This window comes from Elaeis guineensis, chromosome 14 (assembly GCF_000442705.2).
Source record: "Elaeis guineensis isolate ETL-2024a chromosome 14, EG11, whole genome shotgun sequence".
Lineage (NCBI taxonomy): Eukaryota > Viridiplantae > Streptophyta > Magnoliopsida > Arecales > Arecaceae > Elaeis > Elaeis guineensis.
Window position 1 is genome coordinate 61,828,477 of NC_026006.2, and position 13,839 is coordinate 61,842,315.

At 35.7% G+C, this 13,839-nt stretch overlaps 1 protein-coding gene across 1 annotated transcript; it reads right to left on the reverse strand.

Annotated features, from left to right (window-relative positions):
* Positions 1 to 5,981: 5,981 nt before the first annotated feature.
* LOC105057291 (uncharacterized) lies at positions 5,982 to 12,925 on the reverse strand. The gene is made up of 9 exons (XM_010939862.4): positions 12,648 to 12,925; positions 11,709 to 11,822; positions 11,416 to 11,484; positions 11,263 to 11,282; positions 10,933 to 10,985; positions 10,801 to 10,831; positions 10,604 to 10,682; positions 6,325 to 6,458; positions 5,982 to 6,210 (listed from the first exon to the last, which is right to left on the reverse strand). The coding sequence occupies exons 1-9, from the start codon at positions 12,832 to 12,834 to the stop codon at positions 6,166 to 6,168; spliced, it is 732 nt and encodes a 243-aa protein (XP_010938164.1). The 5' UTR covers positions 12,835 to 12,925; the 3' UTR covers positions 5,982 to 6,165.
* Between the last annotated feature and the right edge of the window lie 914 nt (positions 12,926 to 13,839).

Genomic DNA, 13,839 nt, shown 5'->3' on the forward strand with positions numbered 1-13,839 from the left:
ATAAATACTTGTTGGATTGTCTTGTAGCAACGTGATAGTTTTATATTATATATGTAAATTTTTTTGTGATATTTTTAGATATGCAGAACTACTTTGTATTCATTGTTCATGACGTTGTTTCCAAAAAAAAAAAAATACTGTAACTAGAACAGAGCGTATTCTTGATTTTAAGAAAATAATAAATAGAGCATATTTGCATAGGAATTTATTAGTACGCAATAAAGATAGAGATGGGTTAACATTAAAATTTTCAGCTACTTATTAACATGGTATAATGCAAAAACCCAAGATCCTCTTGAGCAATTTGTAACATAAAAAATAATACAACCTTAAATAGTTATCATATCATCCAATCACGAAAACAAATAACTCGCAAATAAGGCATATGTATGGCATGTGTAACTACTTTGGTTACGACACTCGTTCTTTTTATTTGTAGCCTTATTTTCAACATATCAAAAAAAAAAAAAGATGTGCATGGCATGTAAAATGCATCATGCATGGCATATAATGTGGATTTCATTTGATAGCCACTAATCTTCATGATGAGATCACATGGAGGCCATTGAGGGCTACATCATATTTAATGCAAATTATAACGAGCATAATGAAGAGCATGAAATTTTGGACTCTTTTGAAAATATAAAAGGCTGAATGAATTTTTGGCTCATAGCCCATTATCATATTTAATTTGAGAGACTTTTACATATTTTGTTCAAGATTATATTGAAAAAATATATATATAACATCTCCTTATATCTATATTTAAAATCAATCATATCAATCTAATTTACAATAAACCCTTTCGATTAGCTTAACATCTTCCTAATTAATCATAGACTCTGATTAAGCTAACCAAGGGCAATAAATAGTGATTGCATTTTTGCTTACTCTCATAAAATGTCCATGAACAATAGAAGAAACTCATCTTCTTCCATATGAAAAAAAAATTTTTCCGCCATAGAGTTTATTGAACGTTACTTTGCTATCATTTTTTCTCATCAATTCAGTCAAAATCGATCCATTGATATTATTAATTGAATAATAACTCTAAAATTTCTCATATCGATTATATAAATACAGCTCTAAAATGAAAACAAAAATACTTTGATTATTGAAGAAGTTGAGATTTATGAAATAAATTAGAATGATTAAGAAGTATTGAGTCATTGGAAAAAAAAAAGAATTCAATTCATGTTTCGTTCCTCAAATCTTCATCAAAGATCTGGAAGTTACGAGTGCAGGAATGAAAAACAACTCCAATTTTTTTTCAAATTTGAGGGGGGGAGGGGAGGGGGACGGGGGAAGAGAGTTGGGTTGGATGGATTGTTTTAGCAGCTCAAAACGAAAAAAAAAAAAGCCTGTGGAATAGCATCATTTAATAGTAAAAAAGTGATTTCCTTTTAGATTTTTATCTCAATATTATATCGGCTTGGGTTTTTTTCACGAAGAAATGGGTAATTTTTCTCATAATTTGCGATGGTCCTGAACTAAAATGCCAAAGAAAACATCAGCCCACCATGTCGTTAAAGTTAACCTAACCAAGGTGCTTTTTATAAAAAAATTTAACATCTTATATATAATTTTGATAAAGTTTGGATGCGATATGTAAAAGATCCTTGATTCAATGATTATGGGCAATATGGTTCATCTGGTCCAAATTATTCAAGAGACATGATAAAAATAATAGCCATAGGACAATGGCTATTGGGAACCTGGTCACGATCTGGACATTGATAGTACGGGAAAACTTTAATTTATACGTAGCTTTTGTCTGAATTCTTCACCCAAACGTCCCCCGAGGGCTCCTTAACGAAAGAAAACGGAATACGTTCACGAGTCGATCACAAGGAATTTATCTGCCAAGAAAATTGCAAGATATACGTGATGTTAAAATGATGTCCTCAAGGTTTTTGACCTTGACCTGGAGGTTGACGATTGCTTGCATCCAAAATTTATGCCTGCTGTCCGGTGGACCCCACATTTGATATTCGATTTCGAACACGACCCCAAGTGGCCATTTCCTCCCTGCGGGAGAAATGCTCGCCGTCAACGTGACCTTCCGGACGCATCCCACCCGTTCGTGAAAGCCAAGTCTACTTGGCTGTCATCAATTCAACCGGTCAACCGCCCTCCGACTCTCGTTCGGATAGCGCACTCCGTGGCATTTAGCTGATGGATAGGGTTGAAAGGTTGAATGGTTCTTACCTATAATTGATTCAAAATATCTTAAAAATAATAGATGAAAAGAGAGGATAGTTGACTTATTCTCGTTCATCAATTTATATTTTTTTAAATTAAGGAGATACAAAAAAGCATAAATAAAATGTATGAGGGATAAAATTACTTCTTGTTGCAGTCAAAAACTCATGGCTCAATATATGAAATATTATTCGATCCATAGGCTTCATGATTTTATCTTTCAAAAAACGTCTCACATAGAAAAAATAATCCCTTTCTATGTACGGACGAAATGTTCTTCTCTACGAATGAAAGGAGCCCTATAGTTACAGAGTAGTTTTCTTTCTGGTGTGCCACTATTGCAGCTAAGGATTTTGACTTGATGCCTGAGGTATCGTCCACTCTAGTACATAGACTTCGTAATTTTATTCTTTAAAAGATATCTCACATGGAAAGGATGGTCATTTTCTATATAAGCTAAAGTCTTCTTTGACTCATTATTAATGTGGGACTAACGATACCTTCTTTTCTACACCACAACCCTCTTCGTTATTTTTTGAAAAAAAATTAATATTATTTTTATTTTTCTATTTATATTTACTATTTTTGGTTAACTATTTATATAAAATTAATGAACTATTTCAAAAAATTATAAATTAAATAGTTATATATAATTATTTATTAAATTAAATATTTATATAATGTTTATATAATTATAAATAATAAAAATTATAAGCTTACATGTTATCCTTCTTTTTAAGTATAATCAAATACTATAAATTGATGATGATAATGATTATGATACAATAGTTGGGTTAAAGCAAAGGACATGAATATAGATGGCTTCAAAATAAGACGAGGTGTATATTTGGATAAAGTCAAAGATAGTGATTTTAGCTAATCAGCTAGATATCCGATCTCATTCTATTTGAATGGGGACAGATTTTACACTATCTAATTAGATCTCGATGTGGGTATGGGTTACAAAAAAAATATCTAAAGTACGTTTAGATCGTATATGGATAATGATATGTCCATCTCAAATTTAACTTGATATAATTTTAATCGATTTTTTTTTTCAAAATTATAAATATTTTATAATATTTATATTATAAATTTATTATCCGATCTTTTTTATTTATTTGATGCGATCTGATTTATATCTCTTTTTGGTCCGCTCCGATTTGACTCGGAATAGATAAAAAGTAAATATGAATATAAAAATTTTAACTATTATTTCGATATGAATGTTGGTCGATTATATATATATATATATATATAGGTGCGATCCGTTGCCATCCTCAGATAAGGTCCTCTACGAGCAGGAGGTAAAAAAAATCACGTGACTTCATGAGGTACCACTCACAATGCAACCGAATCCCACACAGAAATTTTATATACAGGCGTTGGGAAGACAGTAAGGCGGCAAATCACATGAGGAGTTTTTTGAGAAATTATTGCATGCACCAAGTGAATCAAGGCTAATTCGGGAGCATATGCATGGTGGATAGTGCGTAATCGAAAATTGGTGACATACAAGCATAGCATGATGTGTTATCTACCGTAGGATTTGATGCCGTCCAATTGCACCTCGTGCAATACGGGGATGAGCTTTCCTTGGTCAGCGTGCACTTCTTCGATTATCGGACATCACCGAAGAAAAAGCACCGACATTAGAACAAACGTTTGCTCATACTGACTTGTTGGCTGAAGAGAACTTGCTTCCCTAAATTCTAAAATCCCTAATTTTTAAAGGAAAGGCTCTCTAACTAGCCTGCACCCTCTTACCTCTGAAAAACATGAGGAAAACTCCTATTAAAACGGTAAGTCAGGAGAAAGCAACTCAAACATCTTCCACTGCAATTCATCCCTCAACCTTGTTTGTTGGAATATCCCTTTTCTTTTTTCTTTATGCTTAAAACAACTAACAGAGGGAGAGGGCTATGCGAGATGGACAAACTCGGTTTCATCTAATGCTTGCTCTCATCTTGAGAAGAATGCTTTTTTTCCTTTTCCCTATCTCCCATTCCTTTGAATTGAATGTTCATTCTTTAATGTCACAAACAAGACTCATACTTCAGACTTTGAACTTGTTGAGTCAGGAGCTGTAATTCGCAGCTTTAGAGATAGGGGCGGCAGTCACAGCATTGGGAGCAGTGAGCAGAGGTCAAGAAAAAGAAGCAGTAAGAGCAATTAGAGAGCAAGCAGTGGCTCATCAAACCTTTCTGTTTCGGTTACAGCTCAAGCGGTTTGTTTTCTAGTAAGGTACTCAAGCAAGTTTTCCTCCTGAAAGGGGGATGTCGAAGGCGGGGCTAGTGACTGGAGTGAAGTCGTAACAAGATAGCCGTACTGGAAGGTGCGGCTGGATCACCTCCTTTTCAGGAAGAACTAATGCTTATGCTTATTGGGTATTTTGGTTTGACACTGCTTCACATCCAAAAAAAGGTGAGCTACGTCTGAGTTAAGCTTGAATATGGAAGTCTTCTTTCGTTTCTCGACGGTGAAGTGAAGTAAGACCAAGCTCATGAACTTATTATCTTAGGTCGGAACAAGTTAGTTGATAAAATCTCCTTTCTTACATTCCCATACCATCACACGAGATCACACCCTCGGGTGTATTCATGTGGTTCCCCGGAGAAGATCCTGGCATTCGCGTTGTTATACTAGGTGCAATGGATACCGGCCCTCTTCCTGTGTAGGGATGCCTTCATAGAGCGCATAGACAACACGTAACAAATTAATAAAATTTGATGGAGCCCACTCTCTTTGGCAAATGTCATTCTACAAGAAATTGTCCTAGGATGAAATGAAGCAACCTAATAATTTCACCTTAGGACAAAATAAATCGGCTAACTTCAGCTTATGTCCACGATAAATCTAATCCACCTTTATGTTCTTCGGCCTTTTGTGCTCCGTCCATTCCCCAGGATGGCCCGCGGGCGCTCTCATTCGAATTGACAGCGACAGATTTCTCCGAGTCAAAGAGTTGGTAGACCCGGAACTGGGATAAGGACGCTCACGTGGAACAACTTGGCAGGAGATTTGTTTTCGTGGTTTCTGATGGTTCTAGAGAACCAACTAAAGCTAATATAACTATGAGTATGACTTCTATTGACTACTTTTATCAGACGTAGCTTGTACCGACCACCGTACCAATTACATGACAAGCGTTACAATGTTTCTGCCACTTTATGAGGTCATAACATAGCTTGAGAGCATCAAAATCATCATGCTGTACAGGGGACCAGTCAGTAGTTGTATGGCTCGTCTGGATTGACCTTGGTTCGGTGAAGTTTCATAAAGTTTTCATTTTGTTTTAAGGTTAAATATTATATTTTGGTGGCTATCAGGTGGCGAACACAAGTCACTATCTCAGCGCTTGTTGCTTTCCATCCACAACGACATGTGGCTATGGAATAGAATCGTGGTACCACACCATGCTCTCGTTCTCCTCGAGCATTCCTTCCCAACAAAGCTTTCCAAGATAGGTCAAATCAACCATCCTTCAGAAAAAATTACTTAACATCAATAATTTGGCAACGCATTAAAAAAAAAGAAAAAAAGAAAAAAAAAAGGGCATCATACAGGGACCAGCTTTCAGAGTGCCGTAATCCAAAATAAACTCCTCTAGCACCCAGCATCAACACTCATTAGATACTGCTGATCCTAACCTGGCTTGAAACCAAATTAACATGGTTCCAGCTTGACCATGTTAAGACAGATCTAGCAAAAGCGTTGTATCAGCCCAAGGAGAATATAATAGTCAAAACCTCTAGAAAAACCAAAGGAAGAAAGACATGGAACAGAAAATTACAATGTATTGGCACCATTCTATACAGTTTCAACAGAGTTAGTGTGGAACAGTCAGCCCTCACGTCCTCCCCAGACAGCTTACAACAAATTTATTCCTCTCCTTTATAACGTCACAGGCTAACTACATGAATCACATAAGAATCATTTGGAATCTCAGGCGATGATGCAGACCTAATGTTCAACCCCTTCGTTTTGATTCTGTCTTAGGGATTGGTCCTGAAACAAGATGCACAACCATTTATATGCAAAGCATCATGGATCTGGTCATGAGAAACGGAGAGTTTAGAACAATGAGAATTATATGCAGATTATTTTGAAAGAGTTGCTGACCTTTGTGCAGACGTAAATGTAGTGTACTTCAGGGTTTGTACCAAGAACCGCAGCAACTGAGCTACCGTCCTCATTTAAAGGTAAGGGACGAGTCAATTCCCAGGTCTTCTGCTCTGAACTCTTCTCCATCCTATCTGTAATAGCAAACAATAGTCAAAACTGTCAACATCCATGCTTCATCAGACAATTACGGTATATATAAAACTTTGATAATGATGTAAGCAGAACATAACATAAATTTAGTAAGACTAGTAAAAGGAAATAAAGCACTTGATACAGGCCAAGCAAATCTGAATTAAGAAGCAATGCATAGCCCAGCAGACATTAAATAAAAACAGATGTACAACCGAGTAAGGAAAATATCAAAACAAGCATCAAAAAAGAAGGAAACTAAAGTTCTTCCAGCCATTAACCCAAGAATTGAATGAAAGCAAGCAACCCACCTCACTGATATGTGGACAGACATACTCCACAGTTTATTCTTTGCAAGCCCATACCCAATAAATACCTTGGAATATGCCAACACTGAACTCCCAAATGCATAAATTTCCAACCACTCACAAGGAGGAGCCCAAAGTATATTCTGAATCCAAACATTAAAAGATGCCAACATATGCATCTAAGAGAAAATAACTTGGTATCCTAGATGGCATACAGCAAACAAACCATTGAATACCTCAATCTTTTTAGCAAAATGATCAGAATCGCCATCTTCAACCAACTTCTATTTAAGGAATGCTCAGGCAATTCTGATACTACTTGTGTACCATTCATGTATTTAGCTCCATATTTTGCTCTAACAATCATATCCCATCCTCCATAAGCATCTCCCCATTCCACTCCCGGTGTATGCTGCCACAGTTTCTAGATATTGCAAAAAGCTTCTTTAGTTGGTCTTATCTTGAACGTTGTGGCTTTAGCCTCTCTTAATCAACAAAATCCATTCAATATTTGGTGTAGAAGGCATGCTTCCACAGACACACACTGAATGTCCTGTCCTGACAGAAACTTCCACTTTAAACTAGAAAAAAAAAAGTTTGCCAAAAAGGTAAGAATGAGTCATATAACATCTTAATATGCTTACAGTCAGCATCTCTACTATTTTAATGGCAGATGGTTTATCTGACTAGAGTTTTCTGTTGTAATCTAGATGCCCTGTTTTAGCCAAACTCCAACCATGATAATACTATTTTCCCTAGAGGTCTCCCAAGCAACGCCTGGTTTCTGTTTCAGCCATGCCCCAATGGAAGGGCCCAAAGTCCAGCAAGAGTGCAGACTTTGGAGCCTTTCCATTTTTTGCCCCTTTTTTGCTACCACCAATTTGAGGACTCTGATACGACCAGGACTGAGGAAGCTTTTCAGCAGCATTATTTACTATAGACAGGGTCCACAATATCTGCAACAGATGGGGTTCACAATTCTTTTGGGAATGGAGCACGTGCATGACACATGCCAAATGCTAGCATCTATAGTTAAGTATCACGTGTCATGCCCAAGATTATATCAGAACATGAGAATACACTTAATAACTCACTTGTAACAAATTCGCCCACTATATATTCCATTTGAAGCGCCTCAAATATTTCCATCTTTAAGGAAGTATATTTTAGCATATTTGAGTCCTTATATGATGAATGGTACCAAAGCTTTCCCTGCCACATAATTTGATACATGAAAATTTTTCGGCTATATATTGATATAATATCACTTAATGTATTTCCATAATGCAGTGGTCAATAATCAATGCACTACAATGTGTAGTAAGGTGTGCTCTTCTTGTAGCGCTGTTTTAATCCTACCTTGTTGCTTAAACTTAGAAATCCTAATGCAACAATGGTGTTTCAGTGACGTGTAAAAGCAGTATCATGCATATATAGAATAATTCTGTGCATAATTTGTGAAGTCAAACTTTATGTTTCACTGTTCAAGACAGTTTTTATCCCAAAGAATTAAATATTCATTTGTGCTTCCTAAACATCTCTGTGGCTTGGCATGTATTTCTGAAGAATCATCTATCTAACTACACCAATGCTTAATGTGACGTCAATACCTACGAGTTTGTTTGTTTCAATCCATTCCCTAACAGCAAATACCGCAAAGCATGTCAAAAATGACTTCCTGAATGAGTAAAATATCATTATTCTTGCTAAATGAAGCCCAAATTAGATTCCATATCAAAACATCAAAAAGATGCCATCATGTGCATCAACTATAAGAGGAGTTACCAAATAAATTGCAAGTCCTAGTGAAATGATCAGAATCACCAAACATCAGAAAGCCACCACCCCAAAAACAAAACCTTGAAGAGAACAGGGGAAAACAAAAATCTACTTAAGAATCCCAGACAATTTGGCACTACTCATGCACCATTTATTTTATGTATTAAGCCCCATTCTTCTTTTTGATGATCACGATCTCATTCTCCATAATCATCATGCCACGTAATTCATTTCTTTCCCATATTGGATATACAAAGTTTCCAGATATTTGGAAGAACTTCTTCAGTTGATCTTATCTTGAAGGCAGTATGACTTTCATCTCTTTTAATCCACATAACCCTTGGGGCAGGCTGCAGGCCCCTTAATATCTGCTGTATCAGATCATTTTTCTTAGCAACTGCAGTTGAAGAAACTGTGCTTTGTTTGTTTCCCGTCAAATATGCTCATAAATCAGATTTAAACATCAAGCAACATCTGATGACACTATCGCAACTCATCACCACTCTGCAAGATCTGATGTATGAAATCATATTTGAAATATCAAGCAAGATCTATGAAGATTTGATAATGCATCACAGATGAATGATTTGACTCCTTTTTTTTTTACTTAACCTATTAAGAAAAAAAATACGTTGGAATATCCAACAGATCATGCTTCCTCCTAACTTGGAGAAAACCACCAGAAAGATAGGCTCACAAGAATGGAATCTCCTCCTACACACTACAGATCCAACCCCTACTTCAACACCTTAAGCTCTCTAAATTTTCTCACTACTTGATTTGATGGGTCCAGACACCAAGACGTTCGATGGGTCCACACACCAAGACAACTTGAGGGCAAGCTTCATCTTTATTTCTAACTATATAAACTGGCAAATTGAGATATCTACCACTTATGCATCCCAAAGCAATCAATCCAATCATTATTGCTCCATTCTAGTCCGTTTCTATAATTCTATCCATCCTTCAAGTCTCAAAGAAACCTCTAGTGCTCTTGATCAACCTTCAACCCACCATTTCTGTCTTAATTACATGAAAAAAAAATGCATATCAGGTAAGCTTAATACTAAAATCAAACCTCTTGCCACTCTCCTCTAGGGCAGTCTTTGGCACCTAACTCTCTAAGTTTTATGCTTGGATGAAACATCAGAAAATTGTAGACATAAGCTCCTAACTGTCCCATCCTATGTACTATGTAGCACTCTGAATATCTCAGTCACATATGCATTTTCTTATGGCCATTCATAAAAATAGACAAGCTAGCTTACAGTATCCTATTGGAGGATCCTGACACTCGCCAGAGGCCAAGGGCAATATAACTTATTAATCTAGCAAGAAATCAATTTCATCATCAACACAACAATGTGTCCTAAAACCAACTCTAACTATGGACAGTCCTTCATCAAATTTGCAGAAGAAATGATAGTAAATTCTCCTCACCTCAAACCAGAACTCAATTACTTCAGGAGTCTCCACTTGAGACAAGCAATCTCAAAAGGTAAGCTTAACAGTGAAGTTCTTAAATCATATGACAACAGTTGAGACAGGTGAGGAATGTGCTTCTGCTCTGTAATTATCAGTTAACAGAACAAGATCCATATTTTGAACTGAAAGGCAAATCCTGACCAAAGACTTCTCCAATTTGATTGAAGCCACAGGCTCCAGCATATTGCGTATAATTAAACAAAGGGAAAAAAGGATTAAACAAATGAAAATTTTCAGCAGATCAGATAGAATGAATCTCCCCAAGTCTCAAAGTCAAGGAGGTGATAACCTTAAACTCTCTCTTTTTTATTTTTATTTTTATAATTCAACCGACCTCTCTTTCCTTCCTCTTCTTCTTGCTTTGTACTCCCCCTTTTTTCCTTATTTATGTGATCAGACCAAAGAAAACAATAACTATATCATATATGAGACAAATATAGTGCTTCAAAAATTTCATTATTCAGTGTTACATAAAATGATAAATAAAGAGTAGCTAGAACTTGGAGTGAATAACAGGCACAGCCATGTTCACAATTTGCTGCTGCAACCACACATTGATACTAATGTTCACTGACCTATTACATGCATGTGTATATTCCACAAGTGTAAATCCCTCAATAAATGCAGCCGATAATTTGGATCCCCGTAAGTAATCTACATAAGCAGAAAAAAAAGTTAAACAAACTACTGAAAAGAAAACATGTTGTTTCTAGAGCTGTAAAAAAATAAATAATTAACAAAAATAAGCTTCAACAATGGAAAAAAAAAATACCAGGATATAAACTCCTTTATCCTTGAGGACCCTGATAGAAATTCATTCAGATAAGCTCAATTTAAGTCAAACAGCTAAAATTATAAGAAATAAATGCTCAAGAAAATTTATAAGATCGAGCATTATTTTTACCTGCCAACCTCCTCCAGCATTTTGGTTGCACTATGTTGCGCATCATGTCCACACTACAAATCAATAAATCTAATATCAGCCTATTCTCTATATAATGGAAAATCCTCAGATACCAGCAGTGCATGCTGGACTCTCAGGCCTTCCACATCAGACCAGACACCCTAAGAAAGAAAAGGAAAGAACCATAGTATACCCCCATGATCTCTCTCTATCTTGCTTTAATAGATAGGGTCCGCCAGTTTTAAAATCATCAGAAAAAAGCACGAGTATTGCACGTGCTAGACTCTAGTATTATAACAAGAAAAATCATATGAGCTCTAAGGCACTCACCATGAGAGAGTCAAGAGTTCCTGCAAGCAAAAGTAACTATAAATAAGAATGTAAAAGTTTCTTATGAAAACAAACTGATAAATAAAGACCAAGAAAGGTAAGAATACTAGAATTTTTGACACGAACGCACAAGTGAGGTTATCTGAAAAGTACCTTTATCAATAATGGCATCAAAGGAACCATCTTCAAAAGAATTCATGTCTCTAACATCCATTTTGATATCTGACAAATGGTCAAAAGGAAACAAAGAGAGTAAAATCAATGCATTACGCTTTCCTTCAATTCTCCACCTCCAAACCCCCCCCCACCCCTTCCAACCCCAGCCTAAAAAAAAAAAAGAAAAAAAAAGGACCAACAGCAACAACAACCACCATAGGAAGAATAAGGAAAGGCATAAAGAAATCCATGATTAAACAACTTTAAAATAGCTATTATTTGTAGGATACACTTGAGTTGCGGTATATCCTGATATTTCTTTTGCATAGCTTCGACGACTACAGAAGATATGTCTATGTTCACAACATCCTGGTAACCATCAGCGATCATGCTTTCTCCAAGTACTGTTACATTATAAGCATAGGCCAGACATGAAATATTAATCAGGAAAAAAAAAAATCAAACATATACAAGATCATAATATGAGAAAACAGCTGACAAGTCATATGATTTAACACAGACAGGTTGAGAAGAGATAACATATCATATATGGTTCATTCACGTGCAGATCATTATACTTAAGCAAAAATTAGGGACAAATTCATTGGTGAGCAAGCCAAGAGCAATGGAAAAAGAATGGAGGTCAATTTATCGAAAGAGCTCCACTGAGTTGAAACCACAATGTACCACTAGTTCAGCAATCTGCTGGTACAAACCAAATATTTTTGAACTTCAAATGAAAATAAATCAAAGCGAGCCTCCAAATCTTCCCCTTAATTACATCACAATCAAAAAGCATCAAGAACCATATCTTAAAAATCGAGGCTCATTATCCCTTCTCCAGCAAATCCATGACCGGCTTAAGAAATTCAAATTCACCAGTTTCTGAGTCGCCTTATGAACAACACGATCAAGAATCTTGACAACAAGAATGACTAATGGAATGACCCAAGACCCTAACGCTTGCATTTTTATATATCCGATAAAAAAATAAATGGAAAAGAATTGAAACCAACACCATTATAGATTTGCAAGGCTACCCAACTAATTCTTCGAATTCCTCCCTCAAACCTAAGAAAACCGATCTATCGATCTTAAAACACGGCGAGAAAAGAGAAAAACCAAGAAACTGAGGTCTCCAACCCAATCGGGTCGGCCATCAGGGAGAATGAGAGCCATATCAACAGAAAGAAATGATGTAATCAAAATCCAAGAAACTCCAAACCGACTTGAGTTGCCGCAGCCGACGACGAGGAGGCGGTGGGAGCGGCGGAGGTAGATATCGAGGATGGGGGCGAGGGTTTTGTACTTCTGGTACCAGTCGAATGGCCCCGGGTCCTGGCGATACCGTTGATCCCAGTACGCCGGCTCCCCGTACGCGTGCACCCCTCCCGCCGACGGCGTCCCCATCGTCATCTCCGATCTCCTTCTCACTCTTTCTCGCTGCCGTTAAGGGAAACCGTTTCGAGATACTATTAGAAAGAAGAGGGCAAGTGGGGAACATATGGCACGCATCAAGGCCGTAGATCGTCGGACCATTACTTCTAGCCTTACATTTTGACCCACTTTATGGCCCAAGCCTAATAAAAGTTGAACCACCTGTAGCGCACCAACGTAGTAATGGAGCCTCTTTTGAGTTTTGAGTTCTTCCAAAAGGACCCAGCCATTTCTGACAATTTTAATGCAAGTCCATATCATCAAGATATATTTATACACTCCGAGGATATTTCATATGAAATAATTCTAAGATCAAAAATAATTTTTATAAAAATAATGAGATCATTATATTTAATTATATTATAATAATTTTATATAAAAATGATCTAAAATTATTTTTATTTCTCGTATCGCTGCTCAATCTAGTAATGGAATATCTGTCTTTGAGGTCGAGAATCCAATATCACCATCGAACAGTGATCTTGAGCTGAAATTTAAGGATAAAATTATCCTCTCAATCTAGCAAAAAATTTGATATGGTAATATATCGTTAATATATTATATCAATATTATATATATGATATGATATTATATTAATATTATATATTATATTTATAATATATATATATTATATTATTATATATTATTAAAATAAAATATATTAATTATATAATAACAATTAATGTACTTCATGGGATTAATAATTTATAGGACTAATAAATATATTTTTATAGAATATACTAATAATCAATGTATTGATAAATAAATTATTATTTTATTATAATATAGTTTATATAATTAATAAATATATTTTTGTAGAATATATAAGGGATATATTTGGCATTATATGGTCAGTGATTTGAAATTTTTATAAAATATCAAATAAGTTACTCATGGATATTTAAGGATCTTTGATTATCGGAGTATGACGAAACAAACACTATGATCTTTAAATACTGGGATTAGATCATCTTTGGATTTAGA